Genomic DNA, 26,796 nt, shown 5'->3' with positions numbered 1-26,796 from the left:
AAATAACATTTTAAAATGGGATCTCCACACCAAGGAAACATCCCTTTGTTTTTAGTTTATTGACTATTCTTAATAGCACATTTTTATCAGATTGGATTGGGGCAATCAGGAATTCTATAATTGGTCTTTGATTGGTTAGTGACTAGTCAAACTTTCAAAAAAAGGTTAAGAATACCGGAATAAAAATTAGGCCATGAGCAACTCCAAATACCATAACAAGAAACATAATCTTAAAAAATGTCCTGAAGATGTATGCTTTAGCTGCAGATAAGACACACACTCCTATTATTGTTGAAATTGCACTTTGCAACACAGGGTAGCCTAGCAGATACAATGCCTCGATGGTTTTTTGGTTTACTGAGGGCTTTGAACTGGAAACAAATACATAGGAAATGTGGGCAGAAAAATCAAAAGAAAACCCTATACAAATGACAAGATTAATCATGGCTATGGAATCAAGATTGATGTTCCAGAATGCCATGAAACCCGTTACTCCCAAAATCACAGAAGCGATAGCAAAAGTTACCCACAAAGAACACAGCAGGTGAGGGATTAACAGTAAGGAAACAATGAACATAGGTGTTGAGGCAACAATTACATTTCAAACAGTGTTTTCTACTATTGCAGAATACTGATCAAAATATATGAACGCCTGGTTATACACCATTAGGGGAATTTCACACTTTTCGGCCATGTCTCGGAACTGGAGTAACATCAGCTTCTTATTGGTTGAAGAAGAAACACCCATGGTCTGAATGAAGGCCCGGGAACAGATGATTTCCTGTGATGATGTAATGTTAATATCATACATAAAAAGTGGAGAATCTATTACAAAATTGGGAATATTTTTTACAAAAGTTATCATTTACATCGTGATGGTGGTTTTCCATATATTTCACATATTCTCGTAATCAAAACTCTGTAAGATTTTAATCTACATAGTCACTGTTTTCAAAATCTACAAGACATTCTTCCAATTTTTGCCTAGCATCTCCTTCCCAACAGTCCAGAGCGTCAGTAACGATGAGCATCACGCTGGGGCCACAAGTCGAAAAATGTTCTTCTTCTACATTAAACTACGGTGCGATGCAGGAGTCATCGCTTGCCGAATTTCAGAGGTCTAAACCTTTCCGCACTTGGAAACACCCACATATACTACTTATGATGTACAAAATGTATATAAGCACTACAAAAACTTGGACTCAGTGCTTGTGAGAAAAGGACCAAAATAGTCTCTAAAGAACAAATTCACTGGGCGGATATCAGCTTTACGTTTGTCTCGGAGAGAATTACATGGGAGGCCGCAGGGCTTTTTTAACGAGGAACATTTTTGGTCAGGAGTTTCTGGTTTCTTCAACCAGCATAGACAAACTACTTCTCTATTACCATCCAGGGCCATAAATGCTCCAAAACAGGTGATGTTATAAAAATAACAAAAGAGAAGGGTTGTTCCTGTATAGATGCAGAAGTATTGTACGGACCTGAAAGAGGTCATAATTCCTGTATAGAAGGCCAGGATGTTGGTGATGGTGGTGATTGTAATGGACACTGCCACTTTTGAATAGACATTGGACATCCGTTCTTTTATGCTATCCATGAGGTTGGTCTTCTGCCAGGCAGAAATCATGATAAACATGTCATCGACCCCAACGCCTGTTAAAAAAAGAAACAGAATCTTCATACATATGAACATCCATTAAACGTTAAACAGATCAGTTCACACCATTTCTTTGTCCATCTCTTAAGGTCTTATTTATCTTCCTCAATCTGTGTTTTGATACTTCTTTCTGTGATGCTTTCTCTGGTTGCCTCTGAATCCACAACAGAACTTATCGCTCCTTGCTCTGTAGTAGCTCTGTGCTTTGCACGTACTCCTATTTGCACAGAGCACAGGATACTCTACTCCTAGTCATCATTTAGGGTGTTTCAATGATGAGTCAGGAAACCTGGCTGCTGGGTGTTAGGTGAAGTGGGTTTAGCAATGTATCCTTGACTCCATTAGAATACTTGAGAGACCATTTTCTCCCATAAACCATTTTATTCTAGTGCACTAATGTTGAGCCAACATACTGTTGCTTAAAATATGAGCTGGATTTATCTGTTCTACAGTTAGCATCTAGCTATCAATGTGCTGATTGTAGAGGCACCCCATAGTTTATAGACACACACACACACACACACACACACACACACACACACAAATGCAGTTTTCCTGCTAGTCTGTTTTTGATACCCAGAAGGCTATCATTCAAACTTCACTTGCCCAGGTTAAGGCATTATCACAATAAAATGCAGGCTCTCTTGAGATCAGAAATATGCACCAAAGTAAATATTAAGAATCCTTTACATATTAAATGCCTACTAAGGTAATCAGTCTTTTCCACAATGACGTTTCCTGATTGGTTTGGAATAAAGAGGACAGGAGAACATCTGAGGACTTTGAAACCATCAATGAAGGCTAGGAGAGGAGGACCACAGAGAAGAAATGGGATTACAAAGGACAGCATGAGCATGTTGCAGACAAATTTCGTCTGCCTCAAGCTTTCTACTGCTTTCATTCATGTACACCTCTGTTTCTGTGTACATTGATACAAAATCAGTACTTGGAACTAACATGCGGTACGAGGGCCTACACTGACACAGGTTTACGTAGTGTGTCATAAACTGCATCCCGACACTCCCCCTGCTGCCAGCTTTGTGGATTTCAGTTGTATTCAGCTGAACAAAAGGGAAGAATCAGAGGTACTAAGGACGACGAATAAACTCATTGATATTTATTAGGTATTTAAAAACCAGTTTTTTCTTTATAGAACCTTGTTCAAAAATTGTCCTCGTATATTTCTTGAGTTACTGAAATCACAACCCCCCCACACACACACTCATACACACACACACCCCTACACTCATACTTCAATGTATACACAGACAGTATGAAGATGCTTTATATTAAATCGGTTGCATAGATTTTAACTATAGTTATGTATGACTGTGGGAACACTGAGAGCTTTCTTATATTTTAAGTGTGAGTGTGTACTAGGAAGGTTTCCTCCACTGTCTCCCCTAAGAAATCAAATATTATTTCTTCCAAGTTGCCTACTTTCCAAAATATAAACATATTTATCTTCTCATGCTTATTGTAAAATAAATCCTGAAAGTACAGGAAAATGCAAAGAAAAAATTTAAACAACTGTAATTCCACCCTTCGGGGATAATCCTTGCTAATATTTTAAGTATAGCCATCCAGAATTTGCTCTATACAAATATACACATATATTTGTATATCTATTTTAAACATCTTGTTTCATAGCTAGCATTTTTCATTTAACACTTTATATCTACCTCTTTTTAAAGAGTGAATAGGATTCCAAAACTTTAATATGCTATGTTTGAGTGGACCGATCCCATGTCGATATGGGATTAGGTTGTTCTTGTTTTTTCCTATTCTAAATCACACTGAAATGAAATACACGTTCTACTTTGTGAGCACTTGTCCAATAATTAGGACAAACTCCTAGAAGTGGAGTTGGCAGGTCAAAGGTATTCCCTTTTAAATTTTTAACTCTTTTGATCTGTTGCAAAGTTGTATTTTAAAAGTGCACCAATTTACAAACTTCCCCCAGCAGAACATGAGTGTTCATTTGCATACAACATTCCCCAAACCTTTAATCTTGCTAATATTCATTAATAAGAAAAGAAAACAAAGGTGTCTCACTTTTGTTTTAACTTGTATCCCTTGATTTACTGAAAGGTCAAATATTTTTTCTTATATTTTCAGTGACTAGTATTTTGGATTTTGTGTGTTTGTGTGTGTGTGTGTGTATGTGTGTGTGTGTGTGTGTGTGTGTGTGTGTGTACTGCCTGTTCATGTCCCTGGTCTGTGTTTTTCCATTTGGGGTACTAGATTTTTCTAACTCTAAAGACTCAGAATTCCATCTGATTTTCTTCTTTCCTGATGCCCCATTTTGGACCTGTAGAGCCACCTAAATATACTTATTCTGCTTAATGTAACACAATCCCCTTCCATTATCCACCCCACACCCCCACACACACAATGTGCAGCCTCACCTAGAATAAGAAATGGTGAATTTGCAACTAGGATCACAAATGGCACCCCAATGTACAACATCAGGCCAAAGCCACTCACCACTGCCAAGGCAGCAGAAATCACTCCAAAGGCTGCAACCCACATTTTGTTTCGTATACAATCACACCTGTAAATTTGGAGGGAAAAATCATGGAACTTGTAGTGGTAGCTTCCATACTGAAATTCCAGCAATTCATAACATTCTTGAATTGGACACCTATACAGAGCCCTCTTGGGCAATAATTCTCATACCTGTCTGCTGGAGAAGTTTAATTTCCAGGCACTAGCCCAGACCAGCTGAAAAAAAAAAAAAGGGAGTTTGGAGACAGAAAATTTGGGAATCTGTACTTTTATCAAACTATACTGGTTGATTCTTACACATCTAGCCAAGCACAAATCCACTGACTGGCATTTCAGGACCACAAAGATATACTAAGACACTGCAGATGGTTAATTCCACTCTGATCTTCAAAGGAGTGTGAATGGAACGCAACAGCAAATGGAAGTACCTATATCCAGTTGTCTTCTCACCCACCTGTGACTCCAGTTAGCCCTAAACATGATCCTAAATAGCTCCTGTATTTCAAAGCTGGTTCAATATGTATCTGGCTAACAAAAAGTATGAAAGCCTCCTTCTAGAAGCAAAAAGAACTACAGCCTGTGGAACAAAAACCACATTCACAGAAAGATAGACAAGATGAAAAGGCAGAGGGCTATGTACCAGATGAAGGAACAAGATAAAACCCCAGAAAAACAACTAAATGAAGTGGGGGTAGGCAACCTTCCAGAAAAAGAATTCAGAATAGTGATAGTGAAGATGATCCAGGACCTTGGAAAAACAACGGAGGCAAACATCAAGAAGATGCAAGAAATGTTTAACAAAGACCTAGAATAATTAAACAACAAACAAACAGAGATGAACAATACAATAACTGAAATGAAAACTACACCAGAAGGAATCAATAGCAGAATAACTGAGGCAGAAGAACGGATAAGTGACCTGGAAGACAGAATGGTGGAATTCACTGCCACAGAACAGAATAAAGAAAAAAATGAAAAGAAATGAAGACAGCTTAAGAGACCTTTGGGAAAACATTAAACGCAACAACATTCGCATTATAAGGGTCCCAGAAGGAGAAGAGAGAGAGAAACGACTCAAGAAAATATTTGAAGGGATTATACTCGAAAACTTCCCTAACATGGGAAATGAAATACCACCCAAGTCCAGGAAGTGCAGCAAGTCCCATACAGGATAAACCCAAGGAGAAACACTGTGAGACACATACTAATCAAATTGGCAAAAATTAAAGACAAAGAAAAATTATTGAAAGCAGCAAGGGAAAAATGACAAATAATATACAAGGGAACTCCCATAAGGTTAACAGCTGATTTCTCAGCAGAAACTCTACAAGCCAGAATGGAGTGGCATGATATACTTAAAGTGATGAAAGGGAAGAATCTACAGCCAAGATGACTCTACCCAGCAAGGATCTCATTCAGATTCGATGGAAAATTAAAACCTTTACACACAAGCAAAAGTTAAAAGAATTCAGCACCACCAAACCAGCTTTATAACAAATGCTAAAGGAACTTCTCTAGGCAGGAAACACAAGAGAAGGAAAAGACCTACAATAACAAACCCAAAACAATTAAGAAAATGTTAATAGGAATATACATATCGATAATTACCTTAAACGTCAATGGATTAAATGCTCCAACCAAAAGACACAGACTGGCTGAACGGATACAAAAACAAGACCCATATACATGCTGTCGACAAGAGACCCACTTCAGACCTAGGGACACACACAGACTGAAAGTGAGGGGATGGAAAAAGATAGTCCATGCAAATGGAAATCAAAAGAAAGCTGGAGTAGCAATATGCATATCAGATAAAATAGACTTTAAAATAAAGACTGTTACAAGAGACAAGGAAGGACACTACATAATGATCAAGGGATCAATCCAAGAAGAAGATATAACAATTATAAATATATATGCACCCAACATAGGAGCACCTCAATGCATAAGGCACCTGTTAACAGCTCTAAAAGAAGATATCGACACTAACACAATAATAGTGGGGGACTTTAACACCTCACTTACACCAATGGACATATCATCCAAGATGAAAATTAATAAGGAAACACAAGCTTTAAATGACACAACAGACCAGATAGATTTAATTGATATTTATAGGACATTCCATCCAAAAACATCAGATTACACTTTCTTCTCAAGTGTGCACGGAACACTCTCCAGGATAGATCACATCTTGGGTCACAAATCAAGTCTCAGTAAATTTAAGGAAATTGAAATCACATCAAGCATCTTTTCTGACCACAATGCTATGAGATTAGAAATGAATTACAGGGGAAAAATGTAAAAAACACAAATGCATGGAGGCTAAACACTATGTTACTAAATAACCAAGAGATCACTGAAGAAATCAAAAAATACCTAGACACAAATGACAATTAAAACATGACAATCCAAAAGCTATGGGATACAGCAAAAGCAGTTCTAAGAGGGAAGTTTATACCTATGCAAGCCTACCTCAAGAAATAAGAAAAATCTCAAATAATCTAACCTTACACATAAAGGAACTAGAGAAAGAAGAACAAACAAAACCCAAAGTTAGCAGAAGGAAAGAAATCATAAAGATCAGAGCAGAAATAAATGAAATAGAAACAAAGAAAACAATAGCAAGGATCAATAAAACTAAAAGCTGGTTCTTTGAGAAGGTAAATAAAATTGATAAACCATTAGCCAGACTCATCAAGAAAAAGAGGGAGAGGACTCAAATCAATAAAATTAGAAATGAAAAAGGAGAAGTTACAACAGACACTGCAGAAATACAAAGCATCCTAAGAGACTACTACAAGCAACTCTATGTCAATAAAATGGACAACCTGGAAGAAATGGACAAATTCTTAGAAAGGTATAACCTTCCAAGACTGAACCAGGAACAAATAGAAAATATGAACAGACCAATCACAAGTAATGAAATTGAAACTGTGATTAAAAACCTTCCAACAGGGGCTTCCCTGGTGGCGCAGTGGTTGAGAGTCCGCCTGCCGATGCAGGGGACATGGGTTCATGCCCCGGTCTAGGAAGATCCCACATGCCACGGAGCAGCTGGGCCCGTGAGCCATGGCCGCTGAGCCTGCGCGTCCGGAGCCTGTGCTCCACAACGGGAGAGGCCACAACAGTGAGAGGTCCGTGTACTGCAAAAAAAAAAAAAAAAAAAAATCTTCCAACAAACAAAAGTACAGGACCAGATGGCTTTACAGGTGAATTGTATCAAACATTTAGAGAAGAGCTAACACCCATCCTTCTCAAACTCTTCCAAAAAATTGCAGAGGAAGGAACACTCCCAAACTCATTCTATGAGGCCACCATCACCCTGATACCAAAACCAGACAAAGATACTACAAAAAAAGAAAATTACAGGCCAATATCACAGATGAATATAGATGCAAAAATCCTCAACAAAATACTCGCAAACAGAATCCAACAACACATTAAAAGGAGCATACACCATGATCAAGTGGGATTTATCCCAGGGATGCAAGGATTCTTCAATATATGCAAATCAATCAATGTGATACACCATATTAACAAATTGAAGAAGAAAAATCATATGATCATCTCAATAGATGCAGAAAAATCTTTTGACAAAATCCAACACCCATTTATGATAAAAACTCTCCAGAAAGTTGGCATAGAGGGAACCTACCTCAACATGATAAAGGCCACAGCAAACATCATTCTCAATGGTGAAAAACTGAAAGCATTTCCTCTAAGATCAGGAGCAAGACAAGGATGTCCACTCTCACCACTATTATTCAACATAGTTTTGGAAGTCCTAGCCACAGCAATCAAAGAAGAAAAAGAAATAAAAGGAATACAAATTGGAAAAGAAGAAGTGAAACTCTCACTGTTTGCAGATGACATTATACTATACATAGAGAATCCTAAAGATGCCACCAGAAAATTACTAGAGCTAAGCAATGAATTTGGTAAAGTTGCAGGATACAAAATTAATGCACAGAAATCTATTGCATTCCTATACACTAATGATGAAAAATCTGAAAGAGAAATTAAGGAAACACTCCCATTTACCAATGCAACAAAAAGAATAAAATACCTAGGAATAAACCTACCTAGGGAGACAAAAGACTGGTATGCAGAAAACTATAAGACACTGATAAAGAAATTAAAGATAAAACAAACAGATGGAGAGATATGCCATGTTCTTGGATTGGAAGAATCAATATACTGAAAATGACTCTACTACCCAAAGCGATCTACAGATTCAATGCAATCCCTATCAAATTACCAATGGCAATTTTTACAGAACTAGAACAAAAAATCTTAAAATTTGTATGGAGACACAAAAGACCCCAAATAGCCAAAGCAATCTTGAGGGAAAAAAACGAGGCTGGAGGTATCAGGCTCTCAGACTTCAGACTATACTACAAAGCTACAGTAATCAAGACAATATGGTACTGGCACAAAAACAGAAAGATAGATCAATGGAACAGGATAGAAAGCCCAGAGATAAACCCACACACATACAGTCACCTTATCTTTGATAACGGAGGCAGGAATGTACAGTGGAGAAAGGACAGCCTCTTCAATAAGTGGTGCTGGGAAAACTGGACAGGTACATTTAAAAGTATGAGATTAGATCACTCCCTAACACCACATACAAAAATAAGCTCAAAATGGATTAAAGACCTAGATGTAAGGCCAGACACTATCAAACTCTTAGAGGAAAACAAAGTCAGAACACTCTATGACATAAATCAAAGCAAGATCCTTTTTGACCCACCTCCTAGAGAAATGGAAATAAAAATAAAAATAAACAAATGGGACCTAATGAAACTTAAAAGCTTTTGCACAGCAAAGGAAACCATAAACAAGACGAAAAGACAACCCTCAGAATGGGAGAAAATATTCACAAACGAATCAACGGACAAAGGATTAATCTCCAAAATATATAAACAGCTCATGCAGCTCGATACTAAAGAAACAAACCACCCAATCCAAAAATGGGCAGAAGACCTAAATAGACATTTCTCCCAAGAAGACATACAGATGGCCAAGAGGCACATGAAAAGCTGCTCAACATCACTAATTATTAGAGAAATACAACTCAAAACTACAATGAGGTATCACCTCACACCAGTTAGAATGGGCGTCATCAGAAAATCTACAAACAACATATGTTGGAGAGGGTGTGGAGAAAAGGGAACCCTCTTGCACTGTTGGTGGGAATGTAAACTGATACAGCCACTATGGAGAACAGTGTGGAGGTTCCTTAAAAAACTAAAAATAGAATTACCATATGATCCAGCAATCCCACTACTGGGCATATACCCAGAGAAAACTACAATTCGAAATGACACATGCACCGCAATGTTCATTGCAGCACTATTTACAATAGCCAGGTCACGGAAGCAACCTAAATGCCTATCAACAGATGAATGGATAAAGAAGATGTGGTACACATATACATTGGAATATTACTCAGCCATAAAAAGAATGAAATCAAGTCATTTGTAGAGATGTGGATGGACCTAGAGACTGGCATACAGAGTGAAGTAAGTCAGAAAGAGAAAAATAAACACCGTATATTAATGCATATATGTGGAACCTAGAAAAATGGTACAGATGATCCAGTTTGCAGGGCAGAAATAGAGACACAAATGTAGAGAACAAACGTATGGACACCAAGGGGAGAAAGCAGTGGGGTGGTGGTGGTGGTGGTGTGATGAATTGGGAGATTGGGACTGACATGTATACACTGATGTGTGTAAAACTGATGACTAATAAGAACCTGCTGTTTAAAAAAAATAAAAATTAAAAAAAAAAGTAAAGCCTCCTTCTAAAAGATTTTCATACTCTCCTCTGATGGAGAAGTGGGCTCTAGAGAAGTGGCTACTAATTGCAAAAAATATGTGATATGTACTCCATTTTGAGTAACACAAGCTATGCCTGTTTCTTGGTTGGACCAACAGAAATGGGAATACATACACAGCAATTAAGGAATGGGTTTAACACTTTTCCTCCCAATACTCATGACTTTACATTTTAAAATACTGACAACAGCCTCTGGTTTTCTACTTTACTCATTTGCTAACTGCTCCAAAACAAATGACTGATACCTGCCTCTAGATATTTTTAGCAGGAGAGAGAAACTAAGTCTGGTTTGAAAACTGGGAGAGTCAACTAAGCCAATGGAGCTACTGATTCCAAAACAGCAAGAATATAACTAAAGACCTTATTCAGGCAGGACCACATTAAAATAGCTAAACTTTCTTATTACTACCAAAAAAAAAAAAAAAAAAAAGAACCTACACTGTGCCTGTATCTCACTTTTTCTCAAACTGCTGATGTTGTCAGTTAAACTCAGGGCCCAAAAATACACACACACAACACACACACACACACTCACACAGTCTCACTCCAGAGCAAAAGTAAATGTCTTCGTTATGACAAACTTTGATTATAACAAACACTTCTTAAAGTAACAATACTGGTTCATAGGAGTTTAAGATAAGAAAGTAACACAGATGAACTGTGAAATCAGAAAGATTAATGAGGATAAAAGCTACATGTGACATGTTTATCCCCATTCCCTCTTTCAGGTTTCTGGATTTTGTTGGTGTAAATTTTTCAGAGGATGGGGGAGTGAGGTATGTTATTGGCTAGAGTGACTTGACTTTGACTAGTTGCTGTGTTGACTTTTTCTAAATGACCTTTATTTTAATGTTCAATAGGCAATGGAGGGAAGATGTGAATGTAGAGCACTGTTTGGTGAACACACTTGCAGATTTTCTAGTCCCCAAGAAGGACCTTGGTTAAGCAGTTTATCAGAATGACTTAGGAGAGTCTTAGAACTCTAGATTCCTACAGTCCTGGAACACAGCTCTGCAGATTCTGATCTATAGGTGTGTAGAGAAGCTGCAGAATCCAAGTGTCTAAAAATGTCTTCATATGATTCCAATGCTCAGGCAGTTAGGCATCACTGGCAGCAAAATGGCCAATTTTCTGAATTTTCTATTCATTTAAGGGGAGGCTAAATTAGAAATCATCCCACTTAGAATACAATCTATGTATACGCTTGGTGAGGGATCCACATCTTCCTTGAAAGATAATGATGTCTATCAAGACTAAAGAATAGTTTACAGTGTATTTGAATCCGAAAGATTCTCCGGATTTTTTTCTGAAATTGATCTCACATTTGGTGTAAGTTTTGTCATTTCCAAAATGTCAGACAATTTTGAAATAGTCTGGAAGCTCAACATACCAGTACTTACTATAGAATGAAGTTCAATTTGGAGTATACCTTTTGAGAAAGTCTTACTACTGTTTAAATGACTTCACTGCAAGACAGTAAATATGGAACCACAAAATGTGTTTGAATAATGGTTCTGTATGAGGTAAATGCATGTAGGCAAGGAATAACTTTCATATATAAGTGTGTGAGACAGGCAGGATGGGGATATCTTAGGGACTGTCTAGGAGGCCCCACCCAGAACAGAGATAAGATTCTCAGTGATAACAGAGAACTGGGAGTGAGAGATGTCAAGGAACTTACAAAAGCTCTCACAGGAAAATCAGTTGTATATTCAAACCCAGAAAAAGCATCTATTAGACCATCACTCAGCATGTATGGCTTGAGAATCTTCCTCTTCCCTTTCCTCTTCTCCTTGGGCATGTTCCAACCCAGGAACTAGTACAGCAAGATAAGAAGTGATAGAAGAGGGCAGGGAAGCCCTTTTTTCCCCATAAAAGGCTTTCCCATGCAGTGTGCTCCAGCTAAGAGAGGGGGAAACCTCAGCTTCAAATCAAGTTACCACTTTTTGTTTATTACATGGACATGGACGTTTTAATTCTGATTGGAGGACTCTGTCTTACCTAAGAATGACAACGAAAGTCACAGGGCCTGCCTCAGTTTTTATGGGGCAGAGGAAGAACTTGCTCTACCTACAAAACTTAAAGGGAACAGAGGGAGATGAAAATAAAGTTGCTTTATGTTTACACCTCATGTGTCCTGTGTGTCCAATATGTTGGTTATATAAGCATAAAAAGTCTTCAAAGACAAATGTAAGTCATTTTCTAATTGCCTTCAATATAAGATTTTCTGCATTACTGTTCACAATTATTTGCTACAGATAAGCAAGAATTGACATAACTTTGTATATTCAGAACCAACTATCCAGTAGAAGACTTTTGTCAAACTAGTTCTTGGTACCTTATAGATTCCGTACTGATTTAAAAAATTATTTATCCTACTAACTTTAACACGGCTGAATTTTGCTTTCTTTCCTCCCCCCTCCCTCCCTTCCTCCCTTCCTTCTTTCCCTTCTTCTCCTTTTTTCTTCCTTCCTTCTTTTTTCATTTCTTTATTTTCTAAGGGATGTGATCTTCCTCTCCAGAATAACAAAGTAATAAATTAGCTTACTGACTCTACAGATGCACCCGGTGTGGTTACGTCCCTTTACCTATTGGAGCCTCACATCTTTCTCCACCTTAAACTAGAGAGTTAAATTATATCATTTTCCCCCAAACTTATGTACTTATGAGAATAAGTTGGAGAAATTTTTGAAATATAGATTTTCAGACTTAGCCTCCAGATACTTGATTCAATAGGGCAGGGCCTCAGAATATGTGGTTTTAGGGCTCTCTCTGTGACTCTGATGTGAGAATCATTAGAATAATATTATTTGTGACGTTCTTTCTACATCTAAATTCTACTTTGTTTTTGGCTTATATTTTTCATATTTTAGCTTTCCGGCCATAAGAGCTCAAACTAACCCTAATGCCTAGATAACAAGTGCTTAACAAAGTAAACTCCACACCAGAACAATGGAGATGCCCGTGTCAATTAAATTAGAGCTTACTTTTTTGTATAGTTAAAAGTACTAGTTCAAATTTATAATAGAAATAAAGACTTGTTTCTTAGCTCTATCAGCATATCTGCCTCCAAATGACACAACTAATCATAACTGGCAAACATGTAAGGTAATAAACATATACGAAACAAACAAAACCAGCCAAAAGTTCTTGTTACTATTCCATTTGATTGCATACTATTGCTAATGGGCAAAATTTGTTTTAAGTCATTAGGTTTAAAAAATAAGAGTTTACTGCTAGACATCAGAAAAATGTAGAGTAAGAATTTTCCACTTCTTGCCTCCCAACCGATACATAGAAAAACAAGCAGAAGTTGTCAGAACCAACTCTGTGATCTCTGGAAAACAGTCAAAAGTTTACAGAGGGCTGGAAAAAAAAAAAGGCAGGGGGCCTTTAAAACAGTAGGAAAGTTTGTAGTGAGTTTATATGCCCTACTTCACCTCCCTCTCTGGTGGGATAGAAGTTTTAAAGTGGCAGTGACAATAAAGTGGCAGATGTGTTAAACTGGTCATAGTCTTAAAGTGACAAGAGTCTTAAAGCTAAGTCTTAAAGCAACAGCAGTCTTAAAGCATCAACGGCCCATGTTACCAGTGTGGGACTATGTCCTTATTTCTGGAAGGAGCAGAGCAGACCTTATTCACGTAATATTTTATATATCAGTTCTAAACTGCCTAGGGACTACCTGAAGGACTGATGCAAGGCACTCCTCTGTTTTGTCTAACACAAAACTCAGGTTGAGAAAGGTGGAAACACCACAAACTGAATAAACAAACTTCACATGCATAGGGCAAAAGATTACAGCCCAAACATACAAAAGACTGCCTAAGGCAGAAGCTGGGGAGCATTTCTCTGGGAGTTTAGAATATTCACAAGTGCCTGTATATACTGGGGAATTTAGAAAGTCACCCAGGGCAAGATATAATGCTCAAAAAGGACTTAAGACACTAAGCTTTTCACCTATGGCTAATCCCCAGTCATGGCATAACCCTGGGTAAGTGCTGAAGGAGAGTCCAGGCACACAACCATTTTGAAAAGACTGCGAGAGCTCCTGGAATGCAAGGAAATTTCTGTCAAAACACTAGCTGAACACAAGCTAAGGAACGGGACTTCAGTGACAACATAAACAAGGAATACAATCTTTGCAATAATAGTTTGGGAAAGTCACTAAGAAGATCAACTACTACAGTATTAAACAAACAAGCAAACAAACATCAGGAAACCCTGGGGAGGTAGGAAATCTGATTTCCAGTTACCACATTATAATAGTCAAATGCCAAGTTTTCAACAACAACAACAACAACAAAATCCCAAGGCAAACAAATAAATAGGAAAGTATTGATCAGGCAAAGGAACAAAATAAATTGACAGGAAAGACAGAGACAGGACCTAGTAGATAAAGACTATAAAATGCTGTCCTAAATAAGCTTAGAGAACTAAAGGTGAGCACTGACAAGGATATAAGGAAAATAATGTATGAACAAAGTGATCATTTAAATAAAGAGATAGAAAAAAAACTTAAAAGGAACTAAAATTCTAGAGCTGAAAAGTACAACTGAAATAAAAAACAAAACACTAGAGATGTTCAATAACAGATTTAGCAGGCATAATAAAGAACCAGTGAACTTGAAGATAGGTCAATTGAAATTACTGAGTCTGAGAGGCTGAAAGAAATAAGAAGTGAAAAGTACCTCACTGACCTGTTAGATTCCAGCAAGCAAACCCACATACATATAATGGGTGTCCCTGAAAAAGAAGAGAGGGGAAAAAAGGCAGAAAGACTATTTAAAGAAAAATGACTGAAAACTTCCCAAATTTGATAGAAGACATGAAGCTACAAATCCAAGAAACTTAACAAATTCCAAGTAGGATAAACTCAAAATGATCCACACCAAGAGACATTATAATCAAACTATTGAAAGATGAAGACAAAGACAGTCTTGGAAGCAGCAAGAAAGAAGCAACTGATCACGTACAAAGGATACTTAATAAGTATCAAGGTTGATTTCTCATCAGAAACCATGGAGGCCAAGGGACAATGGATGATATTGAAAGTGTTAAAAGAAAAACCGATCAACTTCAAGGCAGTGTCCAGAAAACTCTCCTTCAAATATGAAGGAGAAATTAAGACATTTACAGATAAAGAAGAGCTGAGGGAATTTGTTATCACTAGGCCTGTCTTATAAGAAATGCTGAAGGAACTCCTTCAGATTGAAATGAAGGAAAAAGAAAAAGTAACCGAAGTCATGAAGAAATACAGATCTCCAGTAAAGGTAAATACATGGGCAAATACAAAAACAAGTATTATTGTATTTTTGGTTTGTAACTCTACCTTTTACTTCCTACAGAATTTAAAAGACAATGACATAAAAATAACTATAAATCTATGTTATAGTGCATACAATTTATGACAACAACATAAGGGAGGGAGGACAGAGATGTATAGAAGCAGCATAGTTAAAAGTTAAGTAGGTATTAATTTAATATAGATCATTTTAAATTTAAGATGTTATATGAATCTCCATGGTAACCACAAAGAAAGTCTCTAAAAACCATCACAAAAGGAAATGAAAAAAGAATCAAAACAGCTCACTAGAAAAATAGAAACTAAACATAAAAGAAGGCATAAATCAGGAATTCACTGGTCCAGTGGTTAAGACTTGGAGCTTTCACTGCCTGGGCCTGGGTTCAATCCCTGGTCGGAGAATTAAGATCCCACAAGCTGGGCTTCCCTGGTGGTGCAGTGGTTGAGAGTCCGCCTGCCTATGCAGAGGACACGGGTTCGTGCCCCCGTCCGGGAAGATCCCACATGCCGTGGAGCAGCAAAAAAAAATAAAATTTAAAAAAAAAAAAAGATGAGTATTAAAGAAAACATCCCACAAGCTGTGCAGCATGGCCAAAAAAAAAAAAAAGAGGCATAAGTGGATGAAATGAAGAACAATAAGCTATAATATATACAGAATACAAACAGCAAAACAGCAGGAGCAAGTCCTTCCTTGTCAGCGATTATTTTAAATCTAAATAAATTAAACTTTCCAATCAAAAGGGAGATATTGTCAGAATGGATAAAACAGCATGATTCAACTATATGCTGTGTACAAGAGACTCACTTTATATCCAAAGACATGAATAGATTGAAAGTTAGAGGATTTAAAAAGATACTCCATATGAATAGTAACCAAAAGAGATCAGGGGTGGCTATACTGATATCAGACAGAAATGGACTTTATTTCAAAAACTGTTAAAAGAGACAGAGGGACACTATATATTGATAAAAAGGTCAATGAATCAGGAAGATATAACAACTATAAACATAAATTAACCACAAAACAGAGACCCAAAATATATGAAGCAAATATTAACAGAATTGTAGAGAGAAATATATAGCTCTACAGTAATAGTTGGCAAATTCAATACATCACTTTCAATAATGGATAAACATCTAGGCAGATAATTTATAAGGAAAATGAAAACAAACATACAAAATACCATAACTTATGAGATGTAGTGACACCAGTGCCCAGAGGTAAATTTATAGCTACATTAAAAAAGAGAAAAGATCTCAAACCACTTTGTGGATTTAGACATCTTGTGGAACCAGAAAAAGAAGAGAGAACCTAACACAAAGCTAACAGAAGGAAGAAAATAATCAAAACTAGAACAGTGATAAATTGAGAATAGAAATTGAGAATAGAAAAACAATAGACAAAACCAACAAAACCAAAAGTGGTTATTGAAAAAGATCAACAAAATTGACAAACATTTATCTAGAGTGACTAAGGAGAAAATAAAAAAGATACAAATAACTAAATCAGATATGAAAGTGAGGACATTACTACTGAACTTACAGAAATGTAAAGGATTATAAGAGACTACTATTAACAACTTATGCCAACAAACTGGATAACCTAGATAAAACGCACAAATTCCTAGAAATACACAAAGACCTAAACTGACTCAAGATGAAATAGAACATTTCAACAGACATGTAACAAGTAAAAGGATTGAATCAGTAATCAAAAACCTCCCAACAAAAAAAGTCCAGGACCAGATGGCTTCACTAGTGAATTTTACCAAACATGTAAAGAAGAATTAATACCAATCCTTTTCAAACCCTTCCAAAAAGTTGAAAGGAAGGGAACACTTCCTAACTCATATGATGAGGCCATCATTACATTGATATCAATTCCACACAAAGGTATCACAAGAAAGCTACAGATAATACCTCTTATAAATATAGATACAAAAATCCTCAACAAAATTCTAGCAAACACAATTCAATAGCATATTGAAAGGATTATACATCATGACCATATGGGATTTACCCCAGGAATGCAAGAGTGGTTCAACATGGGAAAATCAATCAATGTAATACGCCACACTAATGGAACAAAGGATAAAAACCACATGATCATCTCAAAAGATGCAGAAAAGGCATTTGACAAATTCCAATATCTTCTCATGATAAAAACACTCGAAAACAAGGAATGGAAGGAAAGTTCCTCAAAGTTATAAAGTCAATAATGAAAACTGCATAGCTAACATCATACTCAATGGTGAAAAATGGAAAGCTTTCCACCTAAGATCAGGAACAAGATAAGGATGCCCACTTTCACCAATGATATTCAATATTGTACTGTAAGTGCTAGCCAGAGCAATTAGACAAGAAATCGAAATAAAAGGAATTCAAATTGGAAAGGAAGAATTGTAACTATCTCTTTGCACAGATTATATGATTATATATATGAAAAATCCAAAGACTCCACAAGAAAACTACTAACGTTAGTAAACAAATTCAGTAAATCTGCAGGTTATAAGATAAACACACAGGATTCAGCGGTTTCTATCCATGCACAATGAACAATCTCAAAACGAACTTAAAGAAGTAATTCCATTTAGTGTTTTAAATAATGAAATACTTAGGAATGCATTTAACCAAAGAAGTGAAAGACGTGTATGCTGAAGACTACAAAACATTGATGAAAACTAAAGAAGACCTAAATTAATGGAAAGACATTCTTAGTTCATGGGGAGGAAGACTTAATATTGCCAAAATGACAATCTCACCTAAGCAATCTACAGATTCAACACAATCTCTATCAAAATTCCAATGGCGTTTTCTTCCAGAAATGGAAAGGTCAACACTCAAATTCACAAGGAGCCCTGGATATCCAAAATAACCTTAAGATGAAAAAAAAATGGACAGCTGAGATTTCCAGATTTCAAAACTTATAAAAAAGCTACAATAATTAAAACAGAGTGGTACTAGTATATGGATTGACATATAGACCAATGGACTAGAACTGAGTGTCTGGAAATAAACCCATACATCTACAGCCCATTGTTTTTTGACAAGGATGCCAAGTCCATTCAACTGGGAAAGAAGAGTCTCTTCAACAAATGGTACTTGGACAACTGAATTTCCACATGTACAAGAATTAAGTTGGACCCCTACTCCACATCACATACAACTATGAATTAAAAATTGCAATTAGGGCTTCCCTGGTGGCGCAGTTGTTGAGGGTTCGCCTGCCGATGCAGGGGACGCGGGTTCGTGCCCCGGTCCGGGAGGATCCCACATGCCGCAGAGCGACTGGGCCCGGGAGCCATGGCCGCTGAGCCTGCGCGTCCGGAGCCTGTGCTCCGCAACGGGAGAGGCCACAACAGTGGGAAGCCCGCATACCGCAAAAAAAAAAAAAAAAAAAAAAAAAAAAAAATTGCAATCACCTAAATTTCAGAGCTAAAACCATAAAACTCTTGAAGGAAACACAGGGTAAATGTGCATGACCTTGGACTTGTCAATGGATTCTTAGATATAACACCAAAACACAAGTAGCAAAAAGAAAAATAAATACGTTGAATTTCATCAAAATTAAAACTTTTGTGCATTAAAGGACATTATCAAGAAAGTAAAGAGATAATCTACAGAGTGGGAGAAAATATTTGCAAATCATATATCTTGATAAGGATTTAATATCTAAAATATATAAAGTACTCATCAAAAATAGGACTCAACACAACAAAAGGACAAACAATTTCATTAAAAATAGGCAAATGTGGGAATTTCCTGGCAGTCCAGTGGTTAGGACTCCACGCTCTCACTGCCAAGGGCCTGAGTTCAATCCCTGGTCAGGAAACTAAGATCCTGCAAGCTGTGTGGCACAGACAAAAAAAAAAAAAAAAAAGGGCAAAGGACCTGAATAGACATTTCTCCAAAGAAGATATACAAATGACCAGTAAACACATAAAAAAGATACTTAACATCATTAGTTACTAGGGAAATGCAAATCAAAACCACAATGAGATGTCACTTTATACCTACAAGGATGGCTATAATCAATAAAACAGAAAATAAGTGTTGGTGAGGATGTGGAGAAATTGGAAAACCTACACATTGCTGGTGGGATATAAAATGGTGTAGCTTCTGTGAAAAATAGTTTGGTGGTTCTTCAAAAAGCTAACCAGAGAATTATCATACAACCCACTAATTCTACTCCTAGGTATATGCTGAAAAGAATTGAAAACAAGTTCAAACAGAGATTTGTACACCAACGTTCATTGCAGCATTATTCACTATAGTCAGAAGACGGAAATATTCCAAGGGCCCATAAACAGGTAAGTAGATAAAATGTGGTATATACATAAAATGGAATATTATTCAGCCATAAAAAGGAATTCATGCTACAACATGGATAAACCTTGAAAACATTATGCTAAGTGAAATAAGCCAGTCACAAAAGGACAAATATTGTATGATTCCACTTATATGAAATCTCTACAATAGGCAAAATCATGGAAACAGAAAGTAGATTAAAAAGTAACCAAGACTTGGGGGAGACAATGGGGAGTTATTGCTTAATGGTTACAGTTTCTGTTTGGGGTGATGGAACATATTTATAAAGAGATAGTTGTGATGGTTGCACAACAGTGTGAATGTAATTAATGCCACTAAATTGTACACTTAAAAATGGTTTTTAGGGACTTCCCTGGTGGTCCAGTGGTCAAGACTCCATGCTCCCAGTGCACGGGGCCCAGGTTGGATCCCTGGTCAGGAACCTAGATCCCGCATGCCACAACTAAGAGCCTGCATGCCACAACTAAGAGCCCACATGCTGCAAATAAAGATCCCATGTGCCTCAACTAAGACCTGGCATAGCCAAATAATTAAATAAATAACTGTTTTTTAATGGTTTTTAAAATGGTACATTTTATGTTACATATATTGTGTATACATTATATACATATATATTACCACAATAAAATCTTTTTTAAAGTTAGTGTTTAAAAAACTAATAAAATTCTTTTATCTGTAGCATGATGTGATTGCAAATAATATGATTAGAAGGTATGCCAAGTGAAACAAGGGGATCACTGTCATAGAAGTTGGCTCAAATTCCAGTTGTCTAGAAAGTGATGTAAAGTAGACCATCTGCCACAAAACGATACTCAGATAAGTAACTTTTAATTCCGATATTGTGTGTGTTACAAATGATATTGAAACACTATAGCTTATTGACTGAAACATTAAAATTCAGTAAAGAATCAAACTATGTGGATTATGATTTTAGAATAAAGAAGGTAATAAAGATTTGCTTCTTCCCACAAATCTCTGGCATGCTTTCCAAAGTTTATTTCAAAAATCTAAAGTTTAAAACTCCTGAATATATGAAATCTGAATCTTATATAAAAAAATCATTGATAACTATAGACATTTTGGCTTTTCTAAATTTTTATTAGGTTGTTATCTTTTACTATTTTAACTGCACAAATATCATTTCATTAAGGACTGGGTATTCAAAGGCTTTTTCCAGAAGGTGTCTCACTTTCACCAGTTTTGTTCAGAGTATTAGGTTTGCCAGCCCAGCAATTACTGAACAGCTAACATGTGCCTGGCACTATGCTATAATTTACTTTTAAAATGCTCAGCATCCTTTTTCAACAAAACCATGGAACTTTTGCTTATAGATTTTTGTTTTTATTCCACTGAACTCTAAACAAATTTTAGGGGGCTCCCAGAAACAGCAAAGACTTTAACTAAAAGTAAAAATTTCAAAGTAATTTGACCAGAAAACCAAACTAAACCTTAAGATCAATGTCTGTACTGAACAGAACAACCTTGAGGATGTACAATTTGTGTTTTTCAGCAAAATGTTACCAAGGATTTAAGATTTCTGGCTTTTTTTTTTTTTTTTTTTTTTACGTCTTAGCTCTCTTTTTTATTTTATTTTTAAAAAATTTTGTTGTATAGTTGATTTACAATTATGTGTTAGTTTCAGGTGTACAGCAAAGTGAATCAGTTATACATAGGCATATATCCACTCTTTTAGATTCTTTTGTGGCATTCTTCAGTGCGCTATGTTAAGAAAGTTGGATTAAGGACCAAATACAGCAGAACACACCCAGCTTCAAGTCAAGGGCTCCATCAAGTAATTAGGGAGTGCTGTTGGAAAAGTCTTCTTATCCCTCCCACCTTCTCCTGGCCTCCCTGTAAAGCCCCAGCCGCTAGGTACCTGGATCTTCTTCAAGGCCAGACTCTTTTCAAGGTTGCCAACTTGGTTCAGGAAGTGGATCAGCCACGCCTTGCTGCGTTCGCTGTCCTCTCCTTCGCCAGTCTTCAGGTAGTACTGCAGCCGCATGGCTTTGGCCTCCAGGAGTAACTGGCTCAGTCCCATGCTCTTGCCTAACACAGTTCCTCCAAGGATGTTGGCCAGGTACACGACCTGGCCGGCTAGGCTGTAGATGGGGAAGGTGATGTTTTTCAGGTTGAGGACACTGTTCGTTTTCCAGGCGAACAAGAGTAGGTGGAAGGGTACACAGTAGCCCTGGTTCTTCGAGTACACCTCATTGTAGAGGATCTGGGTTCCGTTTGCCTGTGTCACAGTCAAAGCCTGAACCGCGTCGTCCACTTCGCTAATTTCTGATAAGATTTCTTGTTCCAGCAGCGAGTTGGTGTTGGAGACCACTAGAATGGAAGCATAATTGACCCCGGTGCTCTTCCTGGCGATGGAGAAGAGATTGGAGTCGTTGGCGGTGAAATGTCCCTGCACGAAGCGTCGCTCAGCCTTGGCGGGGCTCCCTATCGGGGTGTACTGCTCCTCGACGTCTTCTTCTTCCTTGGGCAGGTGAATCAGGCCAGCGCCGAGGACGGCCGTTAAAACCATGGGCAGCAGAAAGAAGATCCAGGGGTGCGAGCCCACCTCCCATCCCAGCCGCCGGAAGGCCCGGGAGAGCGGCACCTCCAGGCAGTCGGTGTGGCAGCGGGGCCTCTCGGACACTCCGTTCTCAGACTCCGACGCCGGCAGAGGCTGCGACTCCGGCGGGGCCCCTGCGCGCTGCCCCGCAGCCCAGCCCAGCTCGAGCTCCTGTCCCGGACCCGACGCCGAGACCGGCTCCGGCTCGGGCTCTGCAGCCGGGAGAGGCTCGGAGCCGGGCCCTGCCGGCGGCTGCGGCCAGCTCTCCGAGTCCGGCCCCGGCCCCGCCTCCGGCCCCTGCGCTACGGGCCCCGGTTCCTGCCCCGCCTCCCGCCCGGGCACCGCCTCTGGCGCAACCTTAGCTGCATTAAGGCTCATTTCCGGGAAGGAAAGGCGACGTTCTCAAACAGGACAGCAGATTGGAAGGGCGCTGCTGGACGGAGCGCCCATCTCCAGCCACCCGACGGTTTCCTGGAGAAATTCTGAGGGAGTCTGTTTGAGCCCAGGCTGCTCGCGCCGGGAGGCTGGAGCTTTGCTGGTGGCCACATGGTAGCCTAACCAGCCCCAAATGTGTCCCTGCGCCCAGCCTCTCACGATTCAGTGAATACAAGAAACACGTGTTACAGGCGAATGGAATCGTGCCTGTCCTACAGGACTCACAATTTATTGGCAGAATTTGGCTGGTTCACGGTCGCCCCCCCCCCCGCACGCGCGCGCGCGCGCACACACACACACACACACACACACACACAAATGGCACAGATATGTCATGTGTTCTAAGTGGCAGCTTTTACCTTTGGGCGGATCATCCAGAAGCATGGTTCTCAGGGTAAGGCTTTGGTGAACCTGGTACACCTAATTTAGTTGTTTTTATTCTTTAACTACAGACATAACATTCTCCTTGTAAAAAGTTAGAAGTAAATGCATAGAATGAAAAGTGGAAAAGAAGAAAATAACCCAGAAGCCAGCCCTAAAACTTCCTTCTGTCCCATTCCTCCTCTTAACGGAAGTGTTAAAAAGTGGGTGTTTATCCTTTCAAACCGTTTTCTTTGCATTTGCAGGCATATCAAAATATATGCAGGTATATCTTTTCCATGAGTATTATTGCACTGTGTATGCAGATTACATTGTTCACCAAATATGTCAAAGGATCTTAACATGACTGCATGTAGAGTTATCTTACTCTTTTGAATTGCTTTATAATTTTCCAGTGTATGGGTGAAACATAAATTAATGAGCCATAACCCTATTGATAGATCTGTGGGTCTTTTAGAGTGTTTTGCTGATATAAACAGTGCTAAGTGAATGAATGTCTTTTACTTAGAGCACAAGAACTATATTTGTGAAATGTTTTTGTAGAAAGGGATTTACTGGGCCAAAGGATATCCCCCTTTTTTTTTTTTTTGGCAGTACGCAGGCCTCTCACTGTTGTGGCCTCTCCCATTGCGGAGCACAGGCTCCGGACACACAGGCTCAGCGGCCATGGCTCACAGGCCTAGCCGCTCCGCGGCATGTGGGATCTTCCCGGACCGGGGCACGAACCCGTGACCCCTGCATCGGCAGGCGGACCCTCAACCACTGCGCCACCAGGGAAGCCCAAGGATATCCCATTTTAAATTTCAGAGTTAATGATGAAATCCATAGAAGCTGTATCAGTTTACACCCTCATAAGCAGTGCATGAAGTTTTGTTTTGCCACAGCCTGTCCCAGAATGTCATTAAAATGTTTGAGTTGTGCCACTGGTATCTTATTTTGATTTTACTTTTTTAATTTGTTGCTTAGACTCACCATATTTCCTCTCTGGGTGAACTATCATCTTATATCTTTTCCTGGTTTCCCTTTTGGACTGTTAGAATTTTCTTCTTGATTATAGAAACCATTCATATACTAATGAAATGACCATTTTGAGCCATGAGTCTCCCCACCCCCCTACTCTCCCATCCCCATTTTGCTGGTTGCCATGCCTTCTGTTTGTAGTTGAATTAACTAATGTTTTTAAAATGAGTTCTGGATTTTGTTTCATAATAGACAGCTGTTTCCCTTTCAGTGATTATAATCTACTTTAAATTTTTAAAATTCACTCCTTTTTTTTATTACTGAAGTATAGTTGATTTACAATGTTGTGTTAGTTTCTGGTGTACAGCAAAGTGATTCAGTTATACATATAAATACATATTCTTTTTCATATTCTTTTCCATTTTGGTTTATTACAGGATGTTGAATACAGTCAATATCCAGTAGGATCTTGTTGTTTATCTATTTTATATATAGTAGTTTGTCTCTGCTAATCCCAAACTCCTAATTTACCCCTGCCCCACCCCCTTTACCCTTTGGTAACCATAAGTTTGTTTTCTATGTTTCTGTTTCAAAAATAAGTTCATTTGTGTCATATTTTAGATTCCATATATAAGTGATATCATATGGTATTTATGTTTCTCTTTCTGACTTACTTCACTTAGTATAATAATCTCTAGGTCCATTCATGTTGCTGCAAATGGCATTATTTCATTCTTTTTCATGGCTGAGTAGTATTCCGTTGTGTATATGTACTACATCTTTTTTTATTCATTCATCTGTCAACGGACATTTAGGTTGCTTCTATGCCTTGGCTATTGTAAATAGTGCTGCTGTGAACATTAGGGTGCATATATCTGTTTGAATTAGAGTTTTCTCGGGATATATGCCCAGGAGTGGGATTGCTGGATCATATGGTAGTTCTATTTTTAGTTTTTTAAGGAACTGCCATGCTGTTTTCCATAGTGGCTGCACCAATTTACATTCCTACCAACAGTTTAGGAGGGTTGCCTTTTCTCCACACCTTCTCCAGCATTTGTTATTTGTAGACTCTTTAATAATGGCCATTCTGACCGGTGTGAGGTGGTACCTCATTGTAGTTTTGATTTGCATTTCTCTAATAATTTTTAGCAATGTTGAGCAGCTTTTCATGTGCCTATTGGCCATCTGTGTGTCTTCTTTGGAGAACTGTCTATTTAAGTCTTCTACCCATTTTTTGATTGGGTTGTTTGTTTTTTTTGTTATTGAGTTGTAATGAGCTGTTTTTATATTTTGGAAATTAAGCCTTTGTCAGTCACATCATTTGCAAATATTTTCTCCCATTCTGTAGGTTGTCTTTTTGCTTTATTTATGGTTTCCTTTGCTGTTCAAAAGCTTGTAAGTTTGATTAGGTCCCACTTGTTTATTTTTGTTTTTATTTCTATTGCCTTGGGAGATTGACCTAAGAAAACATTGGCATGATTTATGTCAGAGAATGTTTTGCCTATGTTCTAAGAGTTTTATGGTGTCATGTTAACAAGTCTTTAAGCTATTTTGAGTTTATTTTTTTGTATGGTGAGAGGGTGTGTTTTTTTGTTTGTTTGTTTTTTGCAGTACGCGGCCTTTCACTGTTGTGGCCTCTCCCGTTGCGGAGCACAGGCTCCGGACGTGCAGGCTCAGCGGCCATGGCTCACGGGCCCAGCCGCTCCATGGCATGTGGGATCTTCCCGGACCAGGGCACGAACCCGTGTCCCCTGCATCGGCAGGCGGACTCTCAACCACTGCGCCACCAGGGAAGCCCAGAGGGTGTGTTTTAACTTCCCTGATTTACAGTGGCTGTCCAGCTTTCCCAATACCACTTGCTGAAGAGGAGAAAATGTGCATTTAAATATTGATCCATCTGGAAATTTATTTTAATGTAATGTAAAGAAGTGACATTGAGTGCTTGCTTCAACCAACATCGTGCTACCTTTCCGTAATATGGAATTTAATTGAAACATGACTGCCCTATCAAGGACTACATTTTCTAATTCCTTTGACTTACACATGTGACAATGAGATCAGTAGTCGACTACAAAATATGCATGGAAGTGATGTGTTTCACCTATAGGCCAAGACCTTTAAGAAGTTCTCTGTCCCATCTGCCATCTAGACACAGGCAACAAAAGAGGCCATTTGGACTGTGACACCATAAGTTGGCAGGAACCTGGGTCCCTGAATCACCATGGTCAGGATAGGTACTCACTCACCAGGAACATATACAGTGACTGTTACATGAGTGAGAAATACACTTCCATTGTGGTAAACCACTAAAATGTTGGAACTTACTTATCAGAGTGGCCAGTTTTGCTTCACCACTAAAGAATCCAGTGATGAGATAGCTGTCCCTAAGCACTTGTGTCTGAGCACACTTCATTTTATTCAGCGAGCACCCTGCCCACTGCCAATGTATTTCCTGAGCCCTAGGGGACCAAGAACTTCTAGAGTTAAGTCTTCTCAAAAAAGAAGCACACAGAAGAGGAGAAACGCTAAAAGGAACCAAGGAAGACAAAAGCGATTGACCCCCCTCATGAAGTACATGATGGGGTGATTGGGAGAGGGCAACCTAGATGAGTTTATCCGAGTCAAGGAGGTGAAAATGGGCAAGCGTTAGCTAAACAATGAACAGTCTGATAATTCAGTAACTCATTGACTTCATATTTCTGCCTATGCTAGACCTTCCACATCAAGATGAGAGGACTATGTTAGAAAACAAATATCTGAGCCCCAAATCAAGGGAAATTACAATAGTCCTTTGGTATCCGAGGGAGATCGGTTCCAGTA

The 26,796-nt window shown here is 38.4% G+C and overlaps 1 protein-coding gene across 1 annotated transcript; it reads right to left on the bottom strand.

Moving 5' to 3' along the window:
• Nucleotides 1-22,185, bottom strand: PTCHD3 (patched domain containing 3). The gene is given in 11 exon segments (XM_082648986.1): nt 1-601; nt 605-857; nt 859-911; nt 915-929; nt 933-1,076; nt 1,080-1,112; nt 1,116-1,195; nt 1,198-1,653; nt 4,066-4,211; nt 20,317-20,438; nt 21,520-22,185. Coding segments are annotated over 11 exon segments (2,400 nt in total). The 5' UTR covers nt 22,171-22,185; the 3' UTR covers nt 1-154.
• Between the last annotated feature and the right edge of the window lie 4,611 nt (nt 22,186-26,796).

This window comes from Grampus griseus, assembly GCF_964374135.1.
Source record: "Grampus griseus genome assembly, chromosome: 2".
NCBI lineage: Eukaryota > Metazoa > Chordata > Mammalia > Artiodactyla > Delphinidae > Grampus > Grampus griseus.
Note: the sequence above shows the minus strand (reverse complement) of the source record. Positions and strands in the feature narration are given on the sequence as shown.